Source organism: Coturnix japonica, chromosome 20 (assembly GCF_001577835.2).
Source record: "Coturnix japonica isolate 7356 chromosome 20, Coturnix japonica 2.1, whole genome shotgun sequence".
NCBI classification, from domain to species: Eukaryota; Metazoa; Chordata; class Aves; order Galliformes; family Phasianidae; genus Coturnix; species Coturnix japonica.
In genome coordinates, this window is record NC_029535.1 from 8,466,989 (window position 1) to 8,490,262 (window position 23,274).

The 23,274-nt window shown below is 44.5% G+C and overlaps 1 protein-coding gene across 1 annotated transcript; it reads right to left on the reverse strand.

Moving 5' to 3' along the window:
• Positions 1-296: 296 nt before the first annotated feature.
• PRPF6 (pre-mRNA processing factor 6) lies at positions 297-21,440 on the reverse strand. Its single transcript, XM_015882067.2, has 21 exons — positions 21,292-21,440; positions 20,372-20,540; positions 19,481-19,599; positions 18,797-18,875; positions 17,885-18,061; positions 17,602-17,757; positions 16,947-17,041; positions 16,332-16,488; positions 15,948-16,110; positions 13,505-13,623; positions 12,759-12,977; positions 11,790-11,912; positions 11,060-11,181; positions 9,826-9,964; positions 8,717-8,836; positions 7,849-8,025; positions 6,854-6,987; positions 6,314-6,405; positions 4,283-4,397; positions 1,882-2,008; positions 297-1,195 (listed from the first exon to the last, which is right to left on the reverse strand). Exons 1-21 carry the CDS (start codon positions 21,360-21,362, stop codon positions 1,043-1,045), a joined length of 2,826 nt encoding a protein of 941 aa, XP_015737553.1. The 5' UTR covers positions 21,363-21,440; the 3' UTR covers positions 297-1,042.
• Positions 21,441-23,274: the final 1,834 nt, after the last annotated feature.

A 23,274-nucleotide genomic window follows, 5' to 3' on the forward strand; every position in this document is an offset into this window, starting at 1 on the left:
AACCCCACGCAGACACCAGGGCTGTTCCAGAGCCCTGTCCCAGCCTCGTTCCTTTCCCACACTCCCATCCTCTCCTTTTCACAGTCCACATCCCCATGCTGCCCCCCCAGCCTCCTCCTGATTCACCTTCCCATAAGCCCATATAGTCAGGATGCCTCGTTTGTGTCTGTCCTAAGTCTCTCAGCATGTCCATAACCAACCCAAGCAGATACACTCCCAGAGCAGAGAGAGCCTGGTAAGCTGGAAGGCTCCCACTATCAACACCCACAAGGGCAAGACCACATTCAAAGAGAACATAAGGAAACAAAACACGAGCTGTATTTTATACATTTTAAACCTTTGATAAGGTTTTCTTCCAGCTAAACACATTATATGACACGCATACACAGACCCAAATACTTGCCATGTATCTAAGCTCAATGAATGAACACAAGAAAGTTCATTAGGTCAAAATAATACAGATTCCAAGCGTAGAAAATTGAAGTCAGCTCGTAAAGGGTCCCAAGAACATCAAAGCTCTCCTTCCAAATCATTCACTTTCTGCCACCTGCCCTGAAGTTGGTCACCAGAAACACACACCTGCTAAAAAGAACCAGCATCAATGGGCCACACGCTACCAGCAGTGCACAGAGTAAGGGACAAGGACAGGCGCTTCATGCTACAGAGGAACCCAGAGCATTGCTGAAGACTACAAACCACACAAGCAGTAATTAAGGCTTGTATTTAGACAGGGGATTCAGGTGTCAGAATCAAAGTGCCAATGCAGAACCACTCAGCTCCCCTGTGTTTACCAGCATCAACATCCGGATGGGATTTAGATGCACTTGTGCTACAGGAGCTAATTACTGCACTGTGTGAGCCTAGAGCACTATTGCTGGAAAAAAGGAGGAGGAATCAGCATTTCTCTTGGAGGAAAGATCTTTCATGCTGCCGTTTAACTCCTGTCCTCTGAGCTCTGTGCCATTGGAAGGGCAAATGAGCTGAAAACAGGAAAGCAGACAAGTCCTATAGAGGAGTCCAGTGCAGCCAAAGGCAACAAACTCTAGAAGGTGTTTTTCAGTTTGGCTGCCACAAGCACGAGGATCTCTCCGATCTTCTTCTGCCAATTCACTATGTCTTTGGAGACATCACACCAAAGCTCTCCGTGGCGGGGCTCAGCGTTCTCACAGCGCTTCCTCACCTCTTCTTGTTGTTCCTACACAGGAGAGAAATGACAAATATCAGGTCTGTGAATGCTCCCATTTGATCCAGCAAAGGGTCAAACGTTTTGTAGGCTTCCTTAATTCAAATGCTTACTCAAAGCCTTCCTTCGCCCCCCACTAAGGGCTGTATGGAAGGAAGTTTTAATCCCAGCTCAGCAGCAACCCTCCTGCCTTGCTGAACAAACCTAATTGCATTCAAGCAGGTTTGGGCTACCCCAAAGAAACTGCAGCAGAAACTTGCTTTGTGTTACCGCCCCACAGGTCAAGTGAGAGGACTCTGTGAAGTCACAAGATAACACCTCCATCATTTCACTAATAACAGGCTGTAAAAACTGCCATAGAGATTACAAGTGTTCCTCCAGCTGTGTCCATATGCAGCCTGTGCTCAGCACTCAGGGAGACACAGGACAAGTTGCACAGATCTAGCATCACAACTACAGGAAAAGCCTATGGGAAAGGTTGCATCTTACAGAAGGAAGATTGATTTCATAGGTCTTTGCATGAACTAGCATGACTGTGGATAGCAAAGCAGCCAGGAAGACAGCTCTGCTAATGACAATGCCTTTGAGAAATCACCACACATGCCTGTGCGTGCTCGCTCATGACTCTGCCCAGCACTGCAGCAAATCCCAGTGCTGAGTAACCAACAACCAACCAGGGATTCCAGGTCCATGCTCACCTCTGTGCCGTGCTGGAGCTCAAACTTGTAAAAGAAAGCCCAGGCATCTCCCAGGTCAGAATCAATCTTCACTGTTCGGTGGAACCATTCTCGGGCCTTTGTTATTTTTCGTTCGCTCCAGAATAACCTGTTGGGAAAAGCAAATAAATAAGCATCTTCTCTAGGGGGAATGCAGCAATCTGCAAACCCTGTGCAGGTATTTCATTTCTTTGTTCTCCCAAGAAAGAAATGGCAGATTCCACATCATCTGCTCACTGTGTTACCCCTGGGAAGGGAAGAGACATGAGAGGACTGAGCACTTCCACTGCTTCCTCTTCACTCTGCTCTCTGTCAAAGGAAGATACAGACATTCCAAAAGAAGGGCAGTAGTCATCACTTTGTGAGCTCAGTCCTCGCTAACTTGACTGTTCATGAGGGTGGATAGTGATAGGACAAGGAAATGCTTTTAAACTAAGATAGGGGAGGTTTAGGTTGGATATTAGTAGGAAGTTTTCTACCAGAGGGTGGTGACGCACTGGCACAGGTTGCCCAAGGAGGCTGTGGATGCCCCATCCCTGCAGGCATTCAAGGCCAGGCTGGTTGTTGCTCTGGGCAGCCTGGGCTGCTGGTTGGTGACCCTGTACACAGCAGGGGGTTGGAATGAATTGATCATCATGGTCCTTCCTTTTCAGTCCTTCCTTCAATCAATTTCAAACTCATTCATTCAATTTTGCTGCGGAAAGGAACAGGATTATATGCATCCAACTATTTTCCATCTCTTCGTTTCTTATTATTTTACGTTGATTTTAGCACCTTAACAATTAAATAGCTTCAAGCAGTTGCAAATTGTACACATTGTTAATGGAGCAATGACTTCATGCAATCACATACGCTAGGAACACTCCAATGGAGCAGAGCTCTCCTGCCATCCCCACCTCACAAGGAAAAGACATACATGTAACACTCCAAGCTCAAATTCAACCCTGGCACGCAGCCCAATGGCTGCCATTTCAAAAAAGGCACTTGTGAATCCTGAGTTTTCTCCCCAGTCATTAACCAGCTGAGTCAATAGTCTATTGGTTTCATTCCTTTGCATTAAAGAGTTCATTCGAGCTAGCGAGGTCCTTATCAAATCAAACAGCCATCCCTCATAAAGAGCTTAGCCAGCCATAAAATTATATAGCTTATGTGATTGTTTTTAAGCCCTATAATACTCTTGATTGTTCCACGTTAAATAAACTGTGATTTAAAAAGGCACCAACAATGACAGCAGAGGCTAAACACCTGCGAGCAGTGGCCATATTCAAGCTTTATACAGATGTGTGGCTGACCACAGTATTACCATGCCTACAAGCAAGTCACGATGGGAGGCAGAAGCTGTTTGTGTTGGGATTAGCTGCTCAACTGCCTGAGGTTGCACCAGAAAGTGCCTGGAAGCTGTTTCAACAAAGCAAAAGTTAACATTTCTCTCACTTGCCGCTAAGGCAGAACAAGGCAGCTGTGATCTGTCAGAACACCCAGCATTGCAGTCACTGGAGTGTATCCTGCAGTTTTCTTTGGCCTATAAAAAAGAGTTGTGAAAGAATTGGGCAACTCTTTGGGCAACATGCTTTCTGCGTTAACCTCTGCTGGTATTCACAAAGGAAGAGAAGCCTGTTCCAGTCATAACTGCTGTGGAGCGGTCTGCAATCAGATCAGAAAGGATATGGTGTGAGTCAATTCTAATAATAGTTCCTCATCACTGGAAACCTCACAACTTGATCTAGAGAAGCAGACAATTCCTAGTAGACTCTCTTCCTGTTCTAGTGAAGCAAACTAGAGTGTGACTTGTAGTCTGCATTCCAGGAAGGGTCACCGCTGAAAGAAAACTGACATAGCAGAAATTTGTGCATGGAGAAAACAAACAGCACAAAGTAGCTTAAGATTAGAAGTATCTGACAATAGAGAGAAATAGATGAAGAGATGAATAGAGAGAAAAGATGAAGAGTACAGCATCAGACACTTAAAATGCAAACATCAACCAGCAGAAATGGTCCATGTTTTCAAAAATACTTAAAACGTATCCTGTAAAACCAAAGTAAGCCTATCTGAAAGCATGCTAAAATTCCATCTGAGGGGCACCAAGATGGTTTTCAAACCCAGCAGTAGAAAAGGACTCAATGTGAACATATTACTGTCCATGCTGCACTCCCAAACCCACCAGGAGAGCCTGAGGGCAGGCTGACATCCCTTGTTCTGAATCAAGGTAGAGCAGCAGATTTGCAGTTACTAGGAGACAGCTTGAGAGCTGCTACTTGCTCTGAGGCTCATTAGAGCTGCTGCAGCCAGCATCACGTGGTCGTGCTCAAGTGCAATGTCTCATCAGGGATGCAGCTACACACACCAAAATGAGTGTCTTTACTACATCAGGACGGGAACTTACTTGGCCACAGCCAACAGAACGTGTGGGTCGTGCTCACACTTCTTCAGGGCATCCACACTCTTGGTCTTCCGTTGTGGTCGCGCTTCAAGGAAAATTGCCTCTGACCACAGGATTCCTTAATCAAGTGAAGTAGAAAGATTTAGTGTGAATCAGAGATTAATCCTCCCCATCATCAGGCCAGCGCTCTATGAAGTGAGCAGCACTACTGTGCCCACCCCAGAAGTTATCCCTGCACCTCCACCTTGTCTCAAATCGCTCTTTCATCATGGATGCTTCATTCAATACTCTGAAATTTAGCAAAGGACCCTCAGTTCTGAATGTTTCTGTACCACAACAGCAGTGTGCACGAGCACAGAGCTTAAGCCTTTCCAATTAGACACCGCACACAGCAGAGGGGAACTCAGAAGCAGCAACAAGCTGGTCTGAATGGAAAGCTACAGTGGCAGGTGAAGTCCCACAAGGTGTAAAGTACACCACTTGGGAGCAGTTTCAAAGGTGCCAAAGAACACCACAGTATTATTGATGCTGGCTCTCCACACATATGACGAAGGACACGGTAGGGCCAGGAAAGCTGGGTTTAATCCCTAGTTCCTTTCACTGCCAAAAGCAAGAAAGGAAACATGCTCAGAGGAGCATGAAATCTTCAGTTTCTAACGCCAGTCAACCATACCTGTTGATCACTTCAAGGCAAAGCCTGAAAGCTTGGGTCTGCCAGGACTCTATCAAAGCACTCTCACTTCCCATAAACTGCACATGGGAATTAACACACTCAGATGACAGCAGTGACAGACTGCAGCAGAACTCTAGATTTGCTCTTTACATAGAGTCAAACCATTCTCACAGACCTCTATTTTCAGTCCTGCTGAGGACACAAACACTGATGTATTTCAGTTCATGATTTTATCCTTTGTGCCATCTATGTCAGCCACAAGCAATGGTAATCAGATCAGCAACTGATGGACGCGGGTCAGGTTTACACAATTGTAGGTGTCTAACAAACTCAATCCTGCAGGTTTTTCTTCCTGGTTTGTAAACTTTTAAGAGTTGGGAGTTATTTTATTTAAACAGAATCTGAGATCTTACTGCCTATTTCTATAGCAACAGGCAGAATCTGCAGAAGAGCCTGAGGTGGCAAACACAACAAGTGTTAGGTCCTTCATAAAATAAAGCTGGTATTACTTTGTTGGCCCACTCACAAAGCAAGCAGCTTGCAGTGAGTTGATCAAGCCATAAAAGTCACTTAACTCCCATTACTTCACTGGGGTGACTTAAGCAGTCATCAACTAAATACCTTTCAAAACCAGCCTGAAGGCAAACTAAAAAGACTTGCCCTGTGGTAGGTTACCACACTTTCTACTGAAGTGACATCTCTCCAAAGATGTCAACACGTTCAAAGAATTAAAGCCTTCCCACAATTCTGTCAAAAAGGAAAAAAAAGAAAGGAAACTTCCATTTTCTCCTCCCATCCCAAGAGGCAAATGTTTCCACTGCTGGTTAGAACCAACCAACTTCGTTAAGGAAAGGCAAATAGAGCTTATATGATGAGCTAAAATAATCAAAACCCATTAGTAGTGCAATCAGTGTGGGCAAACCAACAACAGGAAGTCTCCTATGGTCAATTATACCCCAATGAGACAGGGGAAAAAACATCCTTTTTCCACCAAACTCCCTAATTACAAAAGCTTGAGAGTCTTTCTTCAGTTTTAAACCTTGGCACAGACTTCTACCAGCCTCAGAGAAAAGCCACCCATGTCCATGATTATTTTGCATGAAACCTCTTGACAAACTGTGGACCACAAAATCGATGATGCCAACACCAACCCATGTTCCCTTCAGTGTGAAGCACTACAAAGTAACCAGGATCATTCACAAAGCCCCCCCCAACCCTCCCTTTGCAGGAGAATGGCTGTCACTTCTCTAAAATGCATTATTCTGAGACATGGCCAGAAAGGCCATCTTGGATAAAGATAATCCTTTACTAACTGAGCAAACACATAACCAGGTTTAAGATCAAAATGACACCCAGCTCACCTGAATTAGGGCATTCTTGCAAGGCCTTGGCCATCAGAGTATTTGCAATGTTCTTCAGCCCAGCTCTGTACTCCAGTCGCACAGACTCTAACCTGGTAATAAAGAAACCCAGTGATGATATTTATTGTAACACATTCACTCTGTAACACAAATCAACTCTGAGTCACATGAAAGTCACTGGAAATTACAAACATGCCCATATGAACACATGCACCTTACTGACTTCTTCCCATTCCTCCCCATTAAAAAACACATTTTGCAATGGCCTAGTCCATTTCTCATATCATTTTTAACCTATGATAGAAACAAAAGACCCCTTGATTTTCATGTTCTCTACACTGCAACTATCTGTAAAGAAACAACAGGTCCCCAGCTCCTCAGAGTAGCCACACAGCAGCCAGAATCTCCAGAGCCCTTCTTCAGAAGAAGTGCTAGGATAGGTGTGCTCATAAGTTCTGTGATCAAATAACTGAGGTGTGAGATACCTCATGCATGCATCGATCTTGCAGCTCAAACTAAGTTCACGTCTACACAACTCACCAGAGATCCGCATTCTTTGGATTCTTTAGGCGAGACTTTTCCAAGATAGCCCTTGCTCTGGTCAACTGTCCCACCTTCTCTTCCAGTCTGGACAGCAAAAGCCACAGAGGGATGGAATGGGGACACTTTTTCAGCTGTTTAATATGATAACAAAAGGTACGGTTACTATGCAGATCTGAAAACATTATAACCCCCATAGAAAAGGAATCCCTTCCTTGAATCTTTCTGAGGAGTTCAGAAGTGAGATAAGTGACCACATCTCTCAGATTTCTCCTAGTTAATCATATAGCACTAAAACAGTAGAAATCTAGTTTCTCCTATAACCAAAACACCAAGAACACCACTATGACTAAACTTCCTCAATGCCAAGCAAAAAGAAAGAATACACCTCCCTTAACAGTACATCTATGACCTGTGCTCCATCTAGAGATGGAGAGCTCTAATAAATAACAAAATCACACCTGCAGAGTACGCAGGAAACGCATTGCCCTTGAAGCTCACAAAGTCATTAGGATACAGACACCGGCAGAAACCTGCTTCCCTATTACTTGCAGGGCAGATGAGTTTCAGGAGCATTCCTACAGGACGCCAATTACCATTTAGAAGACACATGAGTACTCAGCAGACAATCTCCTTTTACAGTGTTTACCTAACCTTATTAGCAGGGTCTTCTGTTAAGAAGTTCTGCTGTTTAGTCGTTGCAGGTCTTAGAGAATTATTGTGTAATGACTTCATTCCTGCTAGTGAGTAGTCAAGCATACAGCAAACTCTCTCAAGCAAGAAAGCGAATTCTGCACACACACACCAGCTAAGAGATAAATTCTCACTGCTTATTTCAACACCCTAATAATTTTCTCTTACTGTTTTAACCAATGACAGGGAGAGAAATCACCTCCACTGTTAATATGGGACAGAGCCCTCTCCATCCTGATTTGAAGACAGACATCTGTCCATATCACAAGCACAAAGCAAGCTTACAATAACATGCATCTTACCCCTTGATTGTAAGCCTCCCTTGCTTTCTCTACCAGCTCCTTTTGTTCCTCGATTTGTCCTTTCATCATCCACAGTTTGGGAAAGTCCTCATAGTGTTTCAGGGCTTCCTCACAAAGCTCCTGTGCCGCAGCAATGTTTCCCAGCACCCATTCCAACTTCACAGACTTCATGAAGACCTGACAAAGAGACGGAGCCGTTTATCACTGGGGAAGAAACAAAAGCAACAAAAACAAGAACTCTGCCAATGCAGTGGGTTCCCATGTCTGTGCATACATTGGGAAGTTATTCATGAGCCTTAGTTTGGAGCAGAAGGCTCCATGACTGACAGGAGAAGAGGACAATCTAAAAGGTCCAAATCTCCACACAGCAAACCAGGTTTTTTCCTCTTACTTGGTCAAATCGAAACGATTCTGTATGCACAGCTAAATATTGACAACATTTATCACAGCAGAAGTAACCGTAGAGATAAACACAAGACTGTAACTTTAAATAAATCCGATGAGCACCGTCTTTAGCACAGCATAATTGAGTCTTCTGCAAAAAATATTTTCACTCTCTCTTCTCCAAGACACGCTTTTATGCAACATGAACATTATACAAACAGCTGTAAACTGGGAATTTCCTGACTTTTGCCATTTGTGTGAAAAAATGTGAAACCCTTCACTTGATCCCAGCCTCTGTTCCCATCATGCTGCAACCGAGTGTTGCAATTTGCTGGAGAAGTGCTACGGTGCCTGCAAAAGGCAATGGCAGGGAGCCATCTGGTCAATCACTTGAGGCCACAGAACTGAAGGAGCTCCTGCTTACGACTCAGCTCCCCCATTGCTATGAGAAGCCTTGGCCTCTCCACCCTTCACACATCCCTACCCTTGCAGTGGGGGCACTGCTGCGAGCTTTTGCCAGCAGCCTCCTCGCTCTTTCATATTCATTGTTTTCCGACTCGAGCTTGACGGCAGCCAGCCAGATCTCCTCGCTGTTGGGGTTGGCCTGCAAGAACACAAAATGACAGACAAATGCATACAGTGAATCAACAGCAGATTTAATCCTTCGTTTGATCCAGATTAAAATTGAAGTCAGAGCTCTGTCAATCCACATTAGGACTTCTTTTCCCATTCAAGCTCCTCCCAAACTTCTTTGACCTTTGAAGTTCATAGAAATTCTACGAAACAGATGCGCAACACAAAGATGTGTTTCAGTTGAAAAGTTGGACGTCTCTCAACTGTTGAAAAGCGTTAATGCTTGATCTCCTGAACTCGCAGTTTAACTACTGCAAAAATCAGAGAGTCTGTCACAGTGAGACCCTCACTTCATTATCTCTGAACAAAAAAGCTGAAGCTCAGATTCCCAGCAGAGAGCTGTGAACAGCACTCCTCCAATACAAGTCATTTTTCAGTAACAATCATGTCAAGAAATCTTCAGAATATTCACAGAAAGAACCAAGGCCAAATTCAGGAGATAAACCTCTTTCACCTCCTCGCTGAGAAGCTGCTGCCATTTATTTTTGCTCCTCAGCTCCTGAGGTCTCAGTCCATGTTAGAGCTGTATCACTCTGCCCATCTTCCAGTATCCAGTGGACAGTTCCATTCACTTTGTTTTAGATCAGGGTATTTGGTCCAAACCAAAGGTAAAACAGCAGCCTCACTAATTAGGGCAGATCACTACCCTGTCAACTGCTCATAGCAAGCACAGGGCAATGCAGATCTGTGGCTGGGTGTGGTAGAAGCAATGGTACTAAAAGTAATGATCTGTGAACTCACAGCTCCGCGTGATAACACTAAAAGAGCAGTAATGCATTCTTGCTTCCAGCTTGCTAATATGTTACAGGAGAACATTTTTGACAAATAAAACTATCAAAGAACAGAGGAAATCTCCTCATATCAAAAGGTGGCAGAAATCAGATGAGCGCTGACAGAAAAAAGCTTCACCATACTCTTTAATTCACATTTACCACCACGACACAAACCTAACATACCCACCTGGAAAGCCAGGGCCAAGATGCTTCTGGCTGCTGGCACATCTCCTGCCAGCCACTTCGATTTGGCTCCCATGAGCCACAGCACTTCTGCTTTGGGACAGTGAGCAACAGCTCTCTGCAAAAGAGCCTCCAAGGATTCTCTGAGACAAGAAAGAGCAAGTTACAATCACCCGAAGCGCTGCCAAAGGCGAGCTCTCACATTCAACTTCCACTATCACTCAATGCTATAAATATTGTTGCAAAGTCCAACGCTGTAAACCTTGATAAGTTGTTTCATAACAAGGAAAGGGTGGGGTCTTTTTTCCACAAGGGTTCTGAAATCAGTGCTCCACAAACGGCTCATTGTTCAGACACCTTTGTTTGATGGCTGCTGAGACACCATGCGTATAAACAGCTCATTTGTCTTGGAAAGAGCCAGTCTTCTAAACAAACCTCAGCAGAATCCAAGACAGGAAGTTTTTCAGAATTATTAGGTGAAGCTGGCTTGATCTTATTGACATTTTCTTCCTCCTCTGGAAAATGCACTTAAATGTAGAACAAGGGGCTTAAGGACCAGCAGCCACCACTGGGAAACACAGGAGAACACCAAAGGCAAAGACACACTTGTTCCAAAAGCACAAATTCTGTCTCCACATTCACTTCCACACAACAGCCACATTTAGCTTTAGCAAGACTAACTCCCTCTGCATATGAAGTTGACTATACAGACTGCTTGCTTTATTATAAACTTTGTAGAGGAAGGTTCAGATGCATGGAGCTTCATGAATAAACACCAAAATAAGAGGCTCAAGCTGTGACAGTGTAATATTCATTCATAATTTGACATTATGAGAAAATGCCAGAGCTGTTCAGACTCAGTACTGAAGTAGTTTATCTACACAAGTTAAACAAAACACTTGCTGCATTTCTTGGTGATGTCATTCTGTATTCCCTATTTTTTTCTAGGAATGCTTTCTCAAAGATGACCATCCTTACCTCAGTTATTCATAGCTACTTCCATTACTTATTACTTAATCTCTTTTCCTAAAGCACTCTTTAGGACCTCACAAAGAAAATAATCTGATCGCAGCAAAGGTCAGACCCTGCAAACAATGCCACTGAGCTTTCACCAACTAATTCTGTCTGTGGAACAATACACTTTATTGCTGACCTTGTAGCTCTTCTGCCTTCCCAATCTATCACACTGCACTGAGAAGGAACAGCACCTTCATCTGAGGATGATGCAGTGCACGTACCTTGTTCCATGGTTCTTTTCAAAGTACGCTGCTCTCAGCCACACACTCTTCTTGCTTGGGAAGACTTGCAAGGCATAGGCATAAATTGCTCGGGCACACTCCAGAGCATTGTGAGCAACACACTAAGGAAAAGCAGAGCAGAAGTCAGATTAAATTTGCAGTGAAATCAAGGGCAAGACAGGACAACACGTGTGTAATTCAACACAGAACTCAGAAGCTTACTACATGAATTGGGACATTATACTTTGATATCAGCTTTATAAAAGGAAGCACAGAGAAACACTCCAGTTGTCTCTTTCAGTGCTCAAGTATCATGCCAAAATATAACTTAGTTTGTGGCACATATTTAAACTACTCCCCACATACAAAGAAAACGTGGTAAAACTTTCACACACTCCCTGCTCAATCCTACATCACCTCTTCAACGTTTACACCTTGAAACTCAACTCTTAATTTGCTGAACAAGACCTTAATCTTTGTTGACAGCCCATAAATAAACAAAGAAATCAGCAAACCATCTATTCAGAGTCACCAACTTCCTGCTTAATGAAAATTCAAGTATGAAAAAAGCTCTCCAATACCATAACCCCAAGAGGGGGGCCGGCCAAATGCAGGCAGATGCTGCGCACATCGCATCCACTTTCAGTGATTAAAACAAGTCTTACTTTCCTGGCTCCAGTTCCCCTTCCCCCAGTGTGGAAACAAAACACAGCATCACAGCTGGACATACACTGTCTGCATCTTCCATCCAGGTATGTTTCCGATCTTCTTCTTCAATCCCAATTCCAATCACAGCTCGCATGATTGCCTGGCATGTGGCCACGCTTCCAGCTTTATCACACTCCTCAGCATCCTGGGGACAAGAACAAAAGCTGCTCATTTTGAGACACCAGCACCGTAAGTTAGATTCTGCAACAGCAACTGCTCCCTGGACCCACTGCAAGCGATATCAGTAGTAAAGTGGCTTAAAGGATTTATGTTTAAACACAGCATCTGTAGATATTCAGGAGGAAACCTGAACATCAAACCACTTATTTATCACTTCCCACCAACTTGGGAAACTCACAGTTTTCAAAGGTGACCGAATCACTGAAACTCCACAGAACTTTTTGCTACTTTTCTAGCACTAAAGTTCCAAAATAGGATGATGTGTAACAGTGTGATGAACCTGCACAGAGGCTGCGTTCTGTAAACACCATCAGAAAACCTGGCTCCATGTGTTAGCTGTGCCTGCTTCACACAGCCTCAGGAGGCACTGTGAGCCAATAAAGGACTAACAGAATATTTCCTGTCTGCTGCATGTGCAATATTTGTATTGACTTTCTACAACACCCTCCCTCTGGCAAACAGGTGTCTTTTAAGCCAGAAGACATATGCAAGACATATATAAATCCTTAACTGGAGGCTTAAAGCTTCCCTCCCACTTGAGGCAGCAGCTGCTTTGACTCAAAGCTGGTTATTTTCCAAGAAGTACATCTGACGTTCCACAGCTCAACAAGCAAACTGCCATCCCAGTGGATCCCTTATCTCAGCCCTTGGCACTCCTTGGTGTTTTAGTCTCACCTAGTTTTTTTCCCCACAGGGATCTCTACTGATAAGCCCAGTGCAAAATTGCTCTACCCTGGCATCAAGAAACATGAAGCTCCAAAACACAACCTGAAGGGTTCATCCGGGTCACTAACCAAGACCGGGCTGATACCTGTATCCATTGTTCTCTGTTGATTTCCACACCGTTGGCCCTAAGAGATGTGATGGCTCTGTCGATGATTTTCTCCACCATCTGGGTGTTTCCATTGGCTTCCTCCAGCTTGGCAGCAGTAATCCAGATGTGACGATCTGTTGGAATATTCTCACGGGCTTTGTTAAGGACTTTACGAGCATTCTCATATGTCTCCAGCCTTGCCAGAGCAAGCCACAGCTGCAAAGCAACAAAATATGTACTTTAGATTAGAACAAGGAGACGACAACGCCTCCGTATGGCAGAGTCAGCCTGAAGAACTGAGCAGCTTTATTGTGTTTGCTACCAGTTGGCAACTGTCCTCACGCTGTACAGGCAGGCTGCACAACACCAATGCAGAAATAGCAGAACCAGAGTCTACTACGGTCCTCAGAGTTAAATCCTAATCATCTCAAGGTATTGCCTTCATTTGGCAGGCTTATGCATTAATATTTACTGCCCGTATCACTTTTTAAACAGCTGAATAGAGGATGCTTTGGTTCAGCATTTCAGAAACAAGCAGGAAAAATTTACCCAGGAAAATGAAGTAAATGACTACTAGACAATTAAGTCAAGGGAAAAGAAAACAAAAACACAATCCACTACTCATCACATCCTTCTGCCTTGTAGAAAACTATGGTGTTCACCTGCCTTCTGTTTTCAAAGCTCTATTAACAACCTATAGCAGAATGCAGGGGGTGGCTGTATTTGACTTTTCTCAAGCTTACTTCAACACTAGTAGGGCAGCACTCCACAGCACGGCTCAGCATGATTCTGGCATCCTCAGGTTCTTCCAGCTCCACAGCTGCCTTCCACAAACGCACTGAATTTGGAACATGCTCAAGGGCTGGAGAGGCAAAAACAGGAGAAAGAAGTTTAGCAATGAGAAATGCAGTTTTTAAAGATAATGCATTAAAGACTTCGGCCCATTACAGATAAATTTCCCTGCGAGAGAAAAGGGAGAGGAATGTAATTATATTTACTCTTGGTTCAACCATGGGAACTTAAAACGAAAATAAAGAAAATAATAAAATCTTAATTTTAATTGGAAACAGGTTTGGCCAAGACAAGGGCTTTTCTAATCGCAAGCCGTAATTACATCCAGCAGTAGAACACCCAGCTGAGCAAAGCCTCAAATCTCAGCGCAGTAAAAGGGGTTGCTGTACTCTGATGAATACCTGAGATACCTGAGATAATGTTTTAATACACAGAGCACTGATAAAAAAATAATTCCAGATATCTGAGGTTTAAATCCATACTACTCTAATAAAGAATTTAGACTCACTAGGATTTCCATGCCATATGTAAACGTGCTACAGCAACACAGCACTGAACACATCCTCCATTAATGGGGAAAGTGTAACTGCAGAACAAGTTGCAACTAAGACTACTTTGGAATTAGCCAGGCTTCCATGTATTGCTGTTCCTTTAAGCACTCCTGGGAAGGCTGAGGCACACTGCTGAGCACGAACTTCAGAGCACATCTAAGCTCTACAGAAACACACAGAACATTTACAAGTAGTGGTGCACTGAGGCTTTGGGCATTAACCATTCCACCTCAAGTCTACAGCAGCAGGAGATTTTTCTGAAGCATTTTAAGTGAATAATATCAGCTTGCAAGAGCTGAAAGCACTGCTCAGCAGGACAGAGCATGTTTCTGTAGATAGAGCATTCGATTTTTACACCTTGAGATGTATTTTGAACACTCTCTAGTCAGAGAGAGGCTTTAAAAGCTCCAGAGGTTCAGCTGGATGGTATGAATGCACAGAGCCAGGAGACAGAAGAGAAAAATACATGATGAGAGACCACACCCTCAGTGACATTACCTGGTCACGAGCCTTATTTTTAAACAAACACTGGGTTAAACTGTCTCTTATCTTAAGGCTGTACATCCAAACTGTTCCAAGTGCTGCACTGCTGATGTTCTCTAGGTAGTACAGGGGCACTGTGAAGTTGTTTCCTAGCAGAGACTGCAAGCAGCAGAATAAACTGTATCCCACACCGCCAACAGCTTTGTGTCAGAGTTTAAGCAAGTGGCTCCATAAACTGGAACATGATGCGATGCTTAAAGTGAAAGGACAGATTCTGAGCTTATTGCACAAGTAACTACATTCACACAAGATGCCTTCCTTCCAAAGCTGGACCTACAAATCCACTTCTGCTCACGTAAAAGCATTATCCCATTCAACATCCATTATTGTTCTTGCAGATTAGGGTGTCACAGGAGCAATGCTCCATAGAACAATGCACTGTTTAGCCAGTGAAAATAAAACAAGCTACCAAATAGTGCTTCCCATGCTCTAACATTTCACACCAATATGCAACTTAGACACAGCAGTAAGAAGGAGGAGGCAACCTACATCCTTTGAAGCCAAATCAATCTAATACAGTAGACTGCATCACAGGGATGTATTAAGCATATTAAATACAGATCCCTTTCCCTGGCTAGATTAAAGTCCCAAGACATAATCAATGCAATCTGGTACAGATACATTAATTTAACGTAATCAAAGAACACTGTGAACCTGTAAGGACATCCTGGGTTCAGGACAACACAACAAACTGCTGTTAAAAGAGAACAGGTTTAGGAAAAGATGGCTATTCCACAAAAGAGAAAAACCTCTAAGTTCAATACAATAAAGATGTAAGGTTTTAAGATAAGCACCACACCTAAAAGCCGTTTGTCAAGAACACAGAGATTGCTACACTGCAACAAACCTCAAGGCACACAGAGATCAATGATATGAGAACTCCAGAGCCTCTAAAGCTCTTCCACCAGAAATCACTGCGGTCTCCAACAAACTACAGACAATCCAGAAGTCACACACACAGCCGGACGCATAAGAGATGATGGTCAAAACACCCTTTTCCCCCCTCATAGCATAGTTTCTGAACTGCTTTCGTCTACTTCTCTAATCTTCACCAAGTTGCTTTCAGTAAATAAAACAGTTTTGCAATTTGCTTTCTGCTGGGAGATGCTTTTCAAGTGTGATAGCCACCCTACTCTGGCTCAACAGCAGTCGCTTCCATCATTAAAGCATACATTATTAACAACTATTTCCACTAAGAAAGCAAAAAAAGAAAAAGCATTTAAAATAGAACAATTTACAACACAATACAAACGGAGGGAGACTCAAAGACTTTGTTCCCCAGCCCTGCAGCAGCTCTCACCTTTCCTCAGGACACGTTTCTTTGCACGGATATCTGTCTCCAGCTCTGCTGCTCTTATGTAGATTCGGACTGACTGAGGGAGGTGACGGACAGCCTGGGCCACAACAGCCTTGGCTGTATCTCCAGGCTGAAGCCGAGCAGCTTCCAGCCAAACATCTTCACTCTGTCAGGAAAAAGAAGCAGCCTTCTTTCACATCAAAAGGATTACTGTGAGCAAGAGCATAGAACTTAGCTTTTAGCTAACTAGGGGCTCTTTTAATATTGCACATAGTGAAGTAGTATCAGTCTACAGCTAATAGTAGCTTAACAGAGAGATGCTGCTGCTTGTAACCACAACCTTCTACTGTCCTGCAAGGATTAGCAGGGAAGCAAAGCAATTCTGACCTTGGGGCACATCTCAGTTCCTTTCATGATGAGATTCCGAGCCACCTGCAGTTTGCCAGTGACTTCTTCCAGTCGGGCTGACGCTATCCAGGCTGGTGGATGATGAGGGTTGGTTTCTCGTACAGATTTCAGGAGCAAACGAGCTTTTTTGATATCGCTAATGAAGGAGAAAAGAAGGAGCAAAGACAGGCAGGAATGTTTTCAGCACACTAGCAAACAATTCTCCTGAGTCACTAAGTACTTTCATTAGTTTCCCACATCCCCACACAGATGCACAGTACCTGTGACCTCAAACTTTTCCATATTGGTGACAAGTCGCATGCTACAGCTTGCTAATATTCACTAACACAACCAGATTGCAGAGAGAAACGGTTTAGTATTTAGGTATGATTATTCAGGAACTACAGCCAGGGACTCGCAGCTGGAAGCTAATAAGCAACAGCACCAATTTAATTCAAGTTTTATCATCAAAATTTGCACATACCAAAAACTCACCTGTCATCCTTTACAAATTAGATGTCAGCCTAAAGCCACACACTCAGACAGATTCCCATTTATATGCAGGATCACAGCCATTATTAAGAGGCTTAATCGGCTAATCCTACTTAAACTTACTTGATATCTCCTCCATGTGTGGGAATCATTGAATTCAAATCTGTCAGATATCCTTTCGGGTCCACCACAGTCTGCCCACTCACAGAATCCGACACCTGGGAAAGTCAAGTCAGCATCACTGAAGTGATCATTCACAGCCCTGCTGCACACATTCAAGACTGGAAAAGACACGGCTGCTATACAAAAATCTGCAGACATTTATCTGTTACCATGACCAATATGGTAACAGATGGTCATGGCAGCAAAACAAGTCCTTACTTATTAGCTTTTTCCCCCCCACTTCTAGAACACATGGACTTACTTTCAACTAAGCAGTTAAATATATAGTACCACTGAAAATACAGAAAACAATCAGCTTAGTTTTTAGTCACTAAAAGGACTTCTAGCCGTAGCAGTTAAAGCCCATCCTTTTAGTGCAAATCAGATTTAAACAGGAGAAATCAATGATAGAATGGAAGACAACAACACAAGAACAATGTTTTCAGCATCCTGTCCTGAATAAATCCATACATAAGACCAAGAGGTCATAGCTGAGCTATTTCTCCTACCTAACACACAAGAGAAAGAAAGACTACCCTAAAGCCAGGTCTTCAATAGGAGCACCCCACCCATTCCTGGTACACCTGTAGCAGATTTCACCTTCTAGAAAGCTCACCTGGCTGAGCCTCATATCCATCAAGGTGTTCCTGGCTTGGCCAATCTTCCTCATATCCAATTCACCTGTTCCAGGTGTCATTAAGCCTGGAGTCATTCCTCCTGGGTATGGAGTATTCAAGCCCCCTGGATAGGGAGTATTCAATCCACCAAATTGCTAGAAACAAAAGAAACAAATTCCTAAAAATAACTTCTGAGATGTCAAAAAAGAATAGGGCTTTTGTTAACCCTTGTCTCTAGTTACAAAGCACAGCTCAGACCATCAGCTTTGTTTCCGTACTCACCGTCTGCCGTGGGTCCACAGAAGTGTGATTCTCCCCCGACTGCAGATGCTTTGCAAAGAAGCTGTCGGGAACAGGAGTCAGCTTCTCATAGCGAGGATTCCTCTGGCGCTTGTTCCTGGCATCACCAACCTCTGGGATACTCAGCCACTCCTCTTCTGTGACCTCTGCTAGCTTCCGCTGTTCAAACATGAGTTATCATCATTATTGCTTTGAGAAATTTATTTCTTCAAGCTGCTCATCGCCCTTAATGGATTATTATTTATTTTTTCTTTAAAGAATTCAAGATGAATTAAAGACTTACAGGTCAAATATCAGATGTTTTCCTAATTAAATGTAAAAAAAAGAATTATATGCACTTAATTATGACTTGGTTTTAGTCCAGTCCGAGATTCCAAATCAATTTGTTCTTAAGCACAGCGCTGCAGATACACAAATTAACCTCAGTGCCTGCAGCAGCATGTTTTATTACTAATCATTAAACAATAGCTTAAGTGGCATATTTTATTAAACAGAAGATTTAGAGTCAGTAGATCCCTCTTGACTCCTATTCCAAGGGCAACAAATTATTCCTCTTCCAAAGACCAAAAGTCACAGTTATCCACAAAACAAGAGCATATATCTACATAAATTTCACTAAGCTGTGTAAGCACTGGAAAATGCTCAACAGAAGGAAGAGCTGTATTACCACAGAACATATTCCCACTCACCCCAAAAAGTATCTCACAATCCTCCCCCCCCACAACAGTGAGTAACTCTGAATGCAGCTCTCAATAAAGATCCTTCTGCTTTCTCAGGAAAGTAATTCTAATCTAGAGAATAACAAAGTACTTGAACAGAATGTGAGCAAATTAATGCTGAACAGTCACCTCCCATAACTCACACAGATACACTGAAGGCAAGATTTTTCCTTACTTTCAAGTCTGAGAACTGTTGCTGGATTTTGGGTCGTTCCATACGGTATTTTTCTATCTCCTCTTTTTCTCGTTGTTCCCTTAGAAAAAGGAGAACTGAAGTTATGCTCAGAGTAACGAGCCATTAAGCATCACAGAAAGATGTATTCCATCAGAAGTAAAGCATAAGCTTAGATCTTAGACCAAGCACAGGTTACAAACTGTGACAGAGGCCTCTCATGACATAAGACAACAGTGTAGCATAAAAACAAACATTCCTAACCAAGGAAACTTCAGGATTTACTCTTAGCTGCAGGCCAGGAGTATAATTAATTTTAATTAAATTAATTAACACTGGTTTACAAGACACCCACATCACACAACTTTTCTAATGATTTCCAGTGTGTTGTGCAATATGTGATGTATCAAAACCATCCCCACAGCATCTCCCAAAACCAACTTAATAAATATCAGTGAAGCAATTCAACCAAATCAATTCTCGCAGTAAGTTGGGCAAAGTACCCACCAACCTTAAGATTTATTGCCCTGGTGTCTAAAAGGCAGCACTGAAACAAATGAAACCTCTCAACACTTCAGCTAGTAGACACAGATAACATTTACAATGGAAAATGGAGGAGGCAGAAGAAATCTTTGAAACACAGATGAACTAGGAAGCGTTCCATACCAGTGCTCTAATTCATCCTACCTTCTTTCTTTCCTCCGTTCATCCATCCTTTTATCCAGAGCAGCATAAATAGCATCTGCTTCCTCATCATCTTTTTCATAGGGACCGCTCGAGAACAGGCTGCCAGCATATCCATTGAACTAAGAATTGGAGAAAAGGGAAAGGAAAAGCAGCATTCTCAGTTTAAAGCTCCTGTTATGTACTGAGAGCAGCCAGCTATCAGCCAGGACAATGAACATGGGTGAGCAGGCAACACAGCACTGCATCACATTAACACACCCCTTAAATGAAAGCAGCTTTCTTCTACCATCCCTACTTGTTTACTGTCCCTCAACATTTCTAAAGTAAAAGTGTTTCTATTTCCATATTGCATCTATTAAGCAATAAGCAAAATCCTTGCACGTTTTCTATACATCAATAACTTTATTTCCCCTCTAAGAACTACTGAAAGCAAACAATAATAATAACAACACAACATTTAAATAACCAAAGCGGGACACAGGAGACTGCACAGGCCACATGAATATGTATCAAATACATATCAAATATGTATGTAAGCACAAGAGCTTAGATTTCGTTTGTGAAAGAGAACAAAAAAGCACATCCCATAAAACAAAATCCCATAAAATAACGTTTTATTTATGGACCTCTTCCTGAGACTCTTAGTGCTCCATATAGATTCCTAGTGCTCCATATAGATAATGAAACAACTATATGGAGTCCAAAGGAGAATAAGAAAGGGTAAATATATGGCATTAAGTATAATGGACTTGCAATTGAAGCAGAGGAAATCCTGGCCTTGAATCCCCAGCTCATACAGAGAGATGAGTGAGAGAACTGCAGGAGAACTGGGAGCAAAGGGATTTCACTTCTGCTTAGGGATAAGCATCTCTAGGTGTGTTATCACATCACCTCATCGTAATTGGTGTCATTCAGATCCTCGTCATCATCATCAGCCGTTTGATTCTTCTTCATCTGATCCCCCACCGTCCTTTTCCCTGGTGGAGCATGGCGATCATCCACGGGGTCGTTGGCATCGCGTGCAGGGCCAATATCAGAGCGGGTGGTGAATCCTGTGGCGCTGTGTTAATAAAGCAGGGACGGCTCTTTAGCACAGTGAAACCAGAGGCAGCCAACAAGAACCATTGCTTAAAGCCAGGCAATAAGAACATAAGAACATCACAGGATGATCCGGGTTGGAAGGGACCTCAAGGATCATGTAGTTCCAACCCCCCTGCCTGGCAGGGCCACCAAACATACACATTTACTAGATCAGGTTGCCCATGGCCCCGTCCAACCTGGCCTTGAACACCTCCAAGGACGGGGCATCCACAACCTCCCTGGGCAGCCTGTTCCAGGCCCTAACCACTCTCCTAGTGAAGAACTTCCCCCTAACATCCAACCTAAATCTTCCCTCTTTTAACTTAAAACCATTTCCCCGTGTCCTGCTATTATCATCCCTTTCCAAGAGTTTCCTCCCCTCCTGGCAGTAAGTTCCCTTCAGGTATTGAAAGGCTGCAATGAGGTCACCCCGCAACCTTCTCTTCTCCAGGCTGAACAAACCCAACTCCCTCAGCCTGTCCTCATAGGGGAGCTGCTCCAGCCCCCTGATCATCTTCCTGTCCCTCCTCTGGACCCTTAACAAAACCTCCATGTCTTTTTTGTACTGAGGGCTCCACACCTGGACACGGTACAACAGATGGGGCCCTGCTTTGGATGCTCGCTGCTTTGGAAGCGGGCAGGGCCTGGGACCGGGCCTGGGACCGGGCCTGGGACGGGGGGTGCCCAGGCCGCGGCCCGAGGGGACACTGGGGGCCTGACGGTGGACTCACCCGCGGCCCAACCCCGGTACGTAGCCCAGGGGAGCGGGCATGCCCAGGAACGGCTTCTTCTTCTTGTTCATGGCGACGGCTGCTCGGTACGGACGGAGACGGCGGAGGAGAAGACGGCGGAAGTGATGGAGGAAGTGAGGGTGGTTAACCAGCGGGCAGAGCGGCACTTCCGCTCATGTTGTGTCGCGGGAAGCAGAGCGCCCCCTAGTGCTGGGAGGTCCCGAGGGGCCCATAGAACAGAATGGAGCCATCCCTGCACTGAGCAATGGGGGGGGGGGGGGGGTTGTTCCTCCACCCCTTTGCTCCTAATTGGGACTGTGCATCGCCTACCATGGGATGGATGCTCATATACAACAGCCCCAGAAGCACTTTGTGTATCTAAATACACTTGAAATGCATGGGGAGGGAGGGCACGGGAGCTGCAAAGGGCTTTTAGGGTCATCCATCCCTGCTGGGCTCCTTGTGCTCCGACACAGCTGCTGCAGTGAAGACAAATAACCCCATTCTGCACAATGACAAACCCAACCCCCAGCCACTTAGTGCCCATCTATTTTTGGGTTTGGCTGGAGCTGAAATGAAAACACCTCCCTTTTTGCCAAGCCGTTGGGTGCCAGCAGAGCTGTAGCGTTTCCCAGCTTTGGGGCTGGGTTTGGCCCTGGCCCATCTGCTGTTCCCCAGATCTCACAGTCTTTATGGCCAGGCTCATACAAGCCCAAGGCTGGGGTGGGTCTTTTGCTCTCTGCTCTGAGAGCTGCAGGAGTTTCACTTTGGGGGTTATTTCCTAGCAAACATAGTGGGCAGCACAGGGTGAGCACAGGGCTGAGGGTGGCTGGGAGCTCCCCATGTTCTCTGCTCATACATCTGGCTGGAGCCCGCAGCACAGGCACGGCTCCAAGCAAGGAGAAAACTCACTGGTAGGCTCAGTAAAATCAATCCTAAATGATTTTTAATCGTCTTCGTGTGCGCTCCTGGTGTTTCCTGTGTGCAGGAGCAGCGGGAGATGATGGAGCCTGAGGTTTAGAGCCATACCTGACCACAAACTGGGAGCACTGGGGGCTCTGCACGGGATTCCCAGTGATGATGGAGCAGAGCAGTGCAGCATCCAGCCCTGAAATGTCTTCACCCACTGGGATCCTGCTCTTTTCAGGGTAGATGTGGCACCAAGGGACAGTCAGTGGGCATGGCGGGGTGGGTTGGGGTTGGACTTGGGGATCTTGATGATCTTTAATTACTCTGATTCTGTGATTTGGGAATGTAAGGGTTCCTCCCAGCACCAAAGCAGCCCACACCCAGGTCTGGACGTTGGCACTGTGCACTAACCCACCTGGGACAGGAACCACAACACAACAGGAGTGATGCTGATAAGGGCAGTGCATCTCCCTTCCATCCCCGACATCCCCACGGCTCTTTTTGCTGAGGTCCAGGCTTTCCAAGTCTGATTTCTGCACTCTTACAAGCTGGCATCTGCAGGGAATGCTGTGCACGTCTGCATGGATACGCGTGGTAATGGCTCACAAAGGCTCCAAAGTGGAAAATCATCACTTAAATGGGAGCGCATTTAAGATCCCACAGGAACTGGGCAGCCCTGCACAGACCCACACAAAGGCATCTCTGTCCCTGCGCCTGGGGCAGGAGGAAAGAAGCAGGGCAGAAGGACAGCAGGGCAGGACAGCAGGGCAGGGGCACCCAGCACTGGGGTTGGGGGTTTGATGCATCCCATAGTGCAGCAGTGATGCAGTTGTGGGGATGAGATGGCTGTGGGACTCATTCATACCCCTGCAGTGTCCCTGTTTGCTCTGCTCATCCACCGGTCCCCACGTCACTACACATGGATGGATGGGGCATCCCAACCACTGGGGGTAAAGCAAAGCAAATCTGTCTGCCTTACACCCAGGGCTGTGCAATGCCCTGTGCAGAGGTGTTGCCATTTTGTGCACCTGAATTGTTCAGATTTCAAATGGGAAAGGGAGAGAAAAGGCTGAA

Excerpts from the sequence above, each read along its gene's own strand:
- PRPF6 (XM_015882067.2), bottom strand. The coding sequence starts at position 21,362 with ATGAACAAGAAGAAGAAGCCGTTCCTGGGCATGCCCGCTCCCCTGGGC. Across the intron at positions 18,062-18,796 it reads AACAGTTCTCAGACTTGAAA|CGGAAGCTAGCAGAGGTCAC; the intron begins GTAAGGAAAAAT and ends ATGTTTGAACAG. Across the intron at positions 16,489-16,946 it reads ACACATGGAGGAGATATCAA|CGATATCAAAAAAGCTCGTT; the intron begins GTAAGTTTAAGT and ends CTCCTTCATTAG.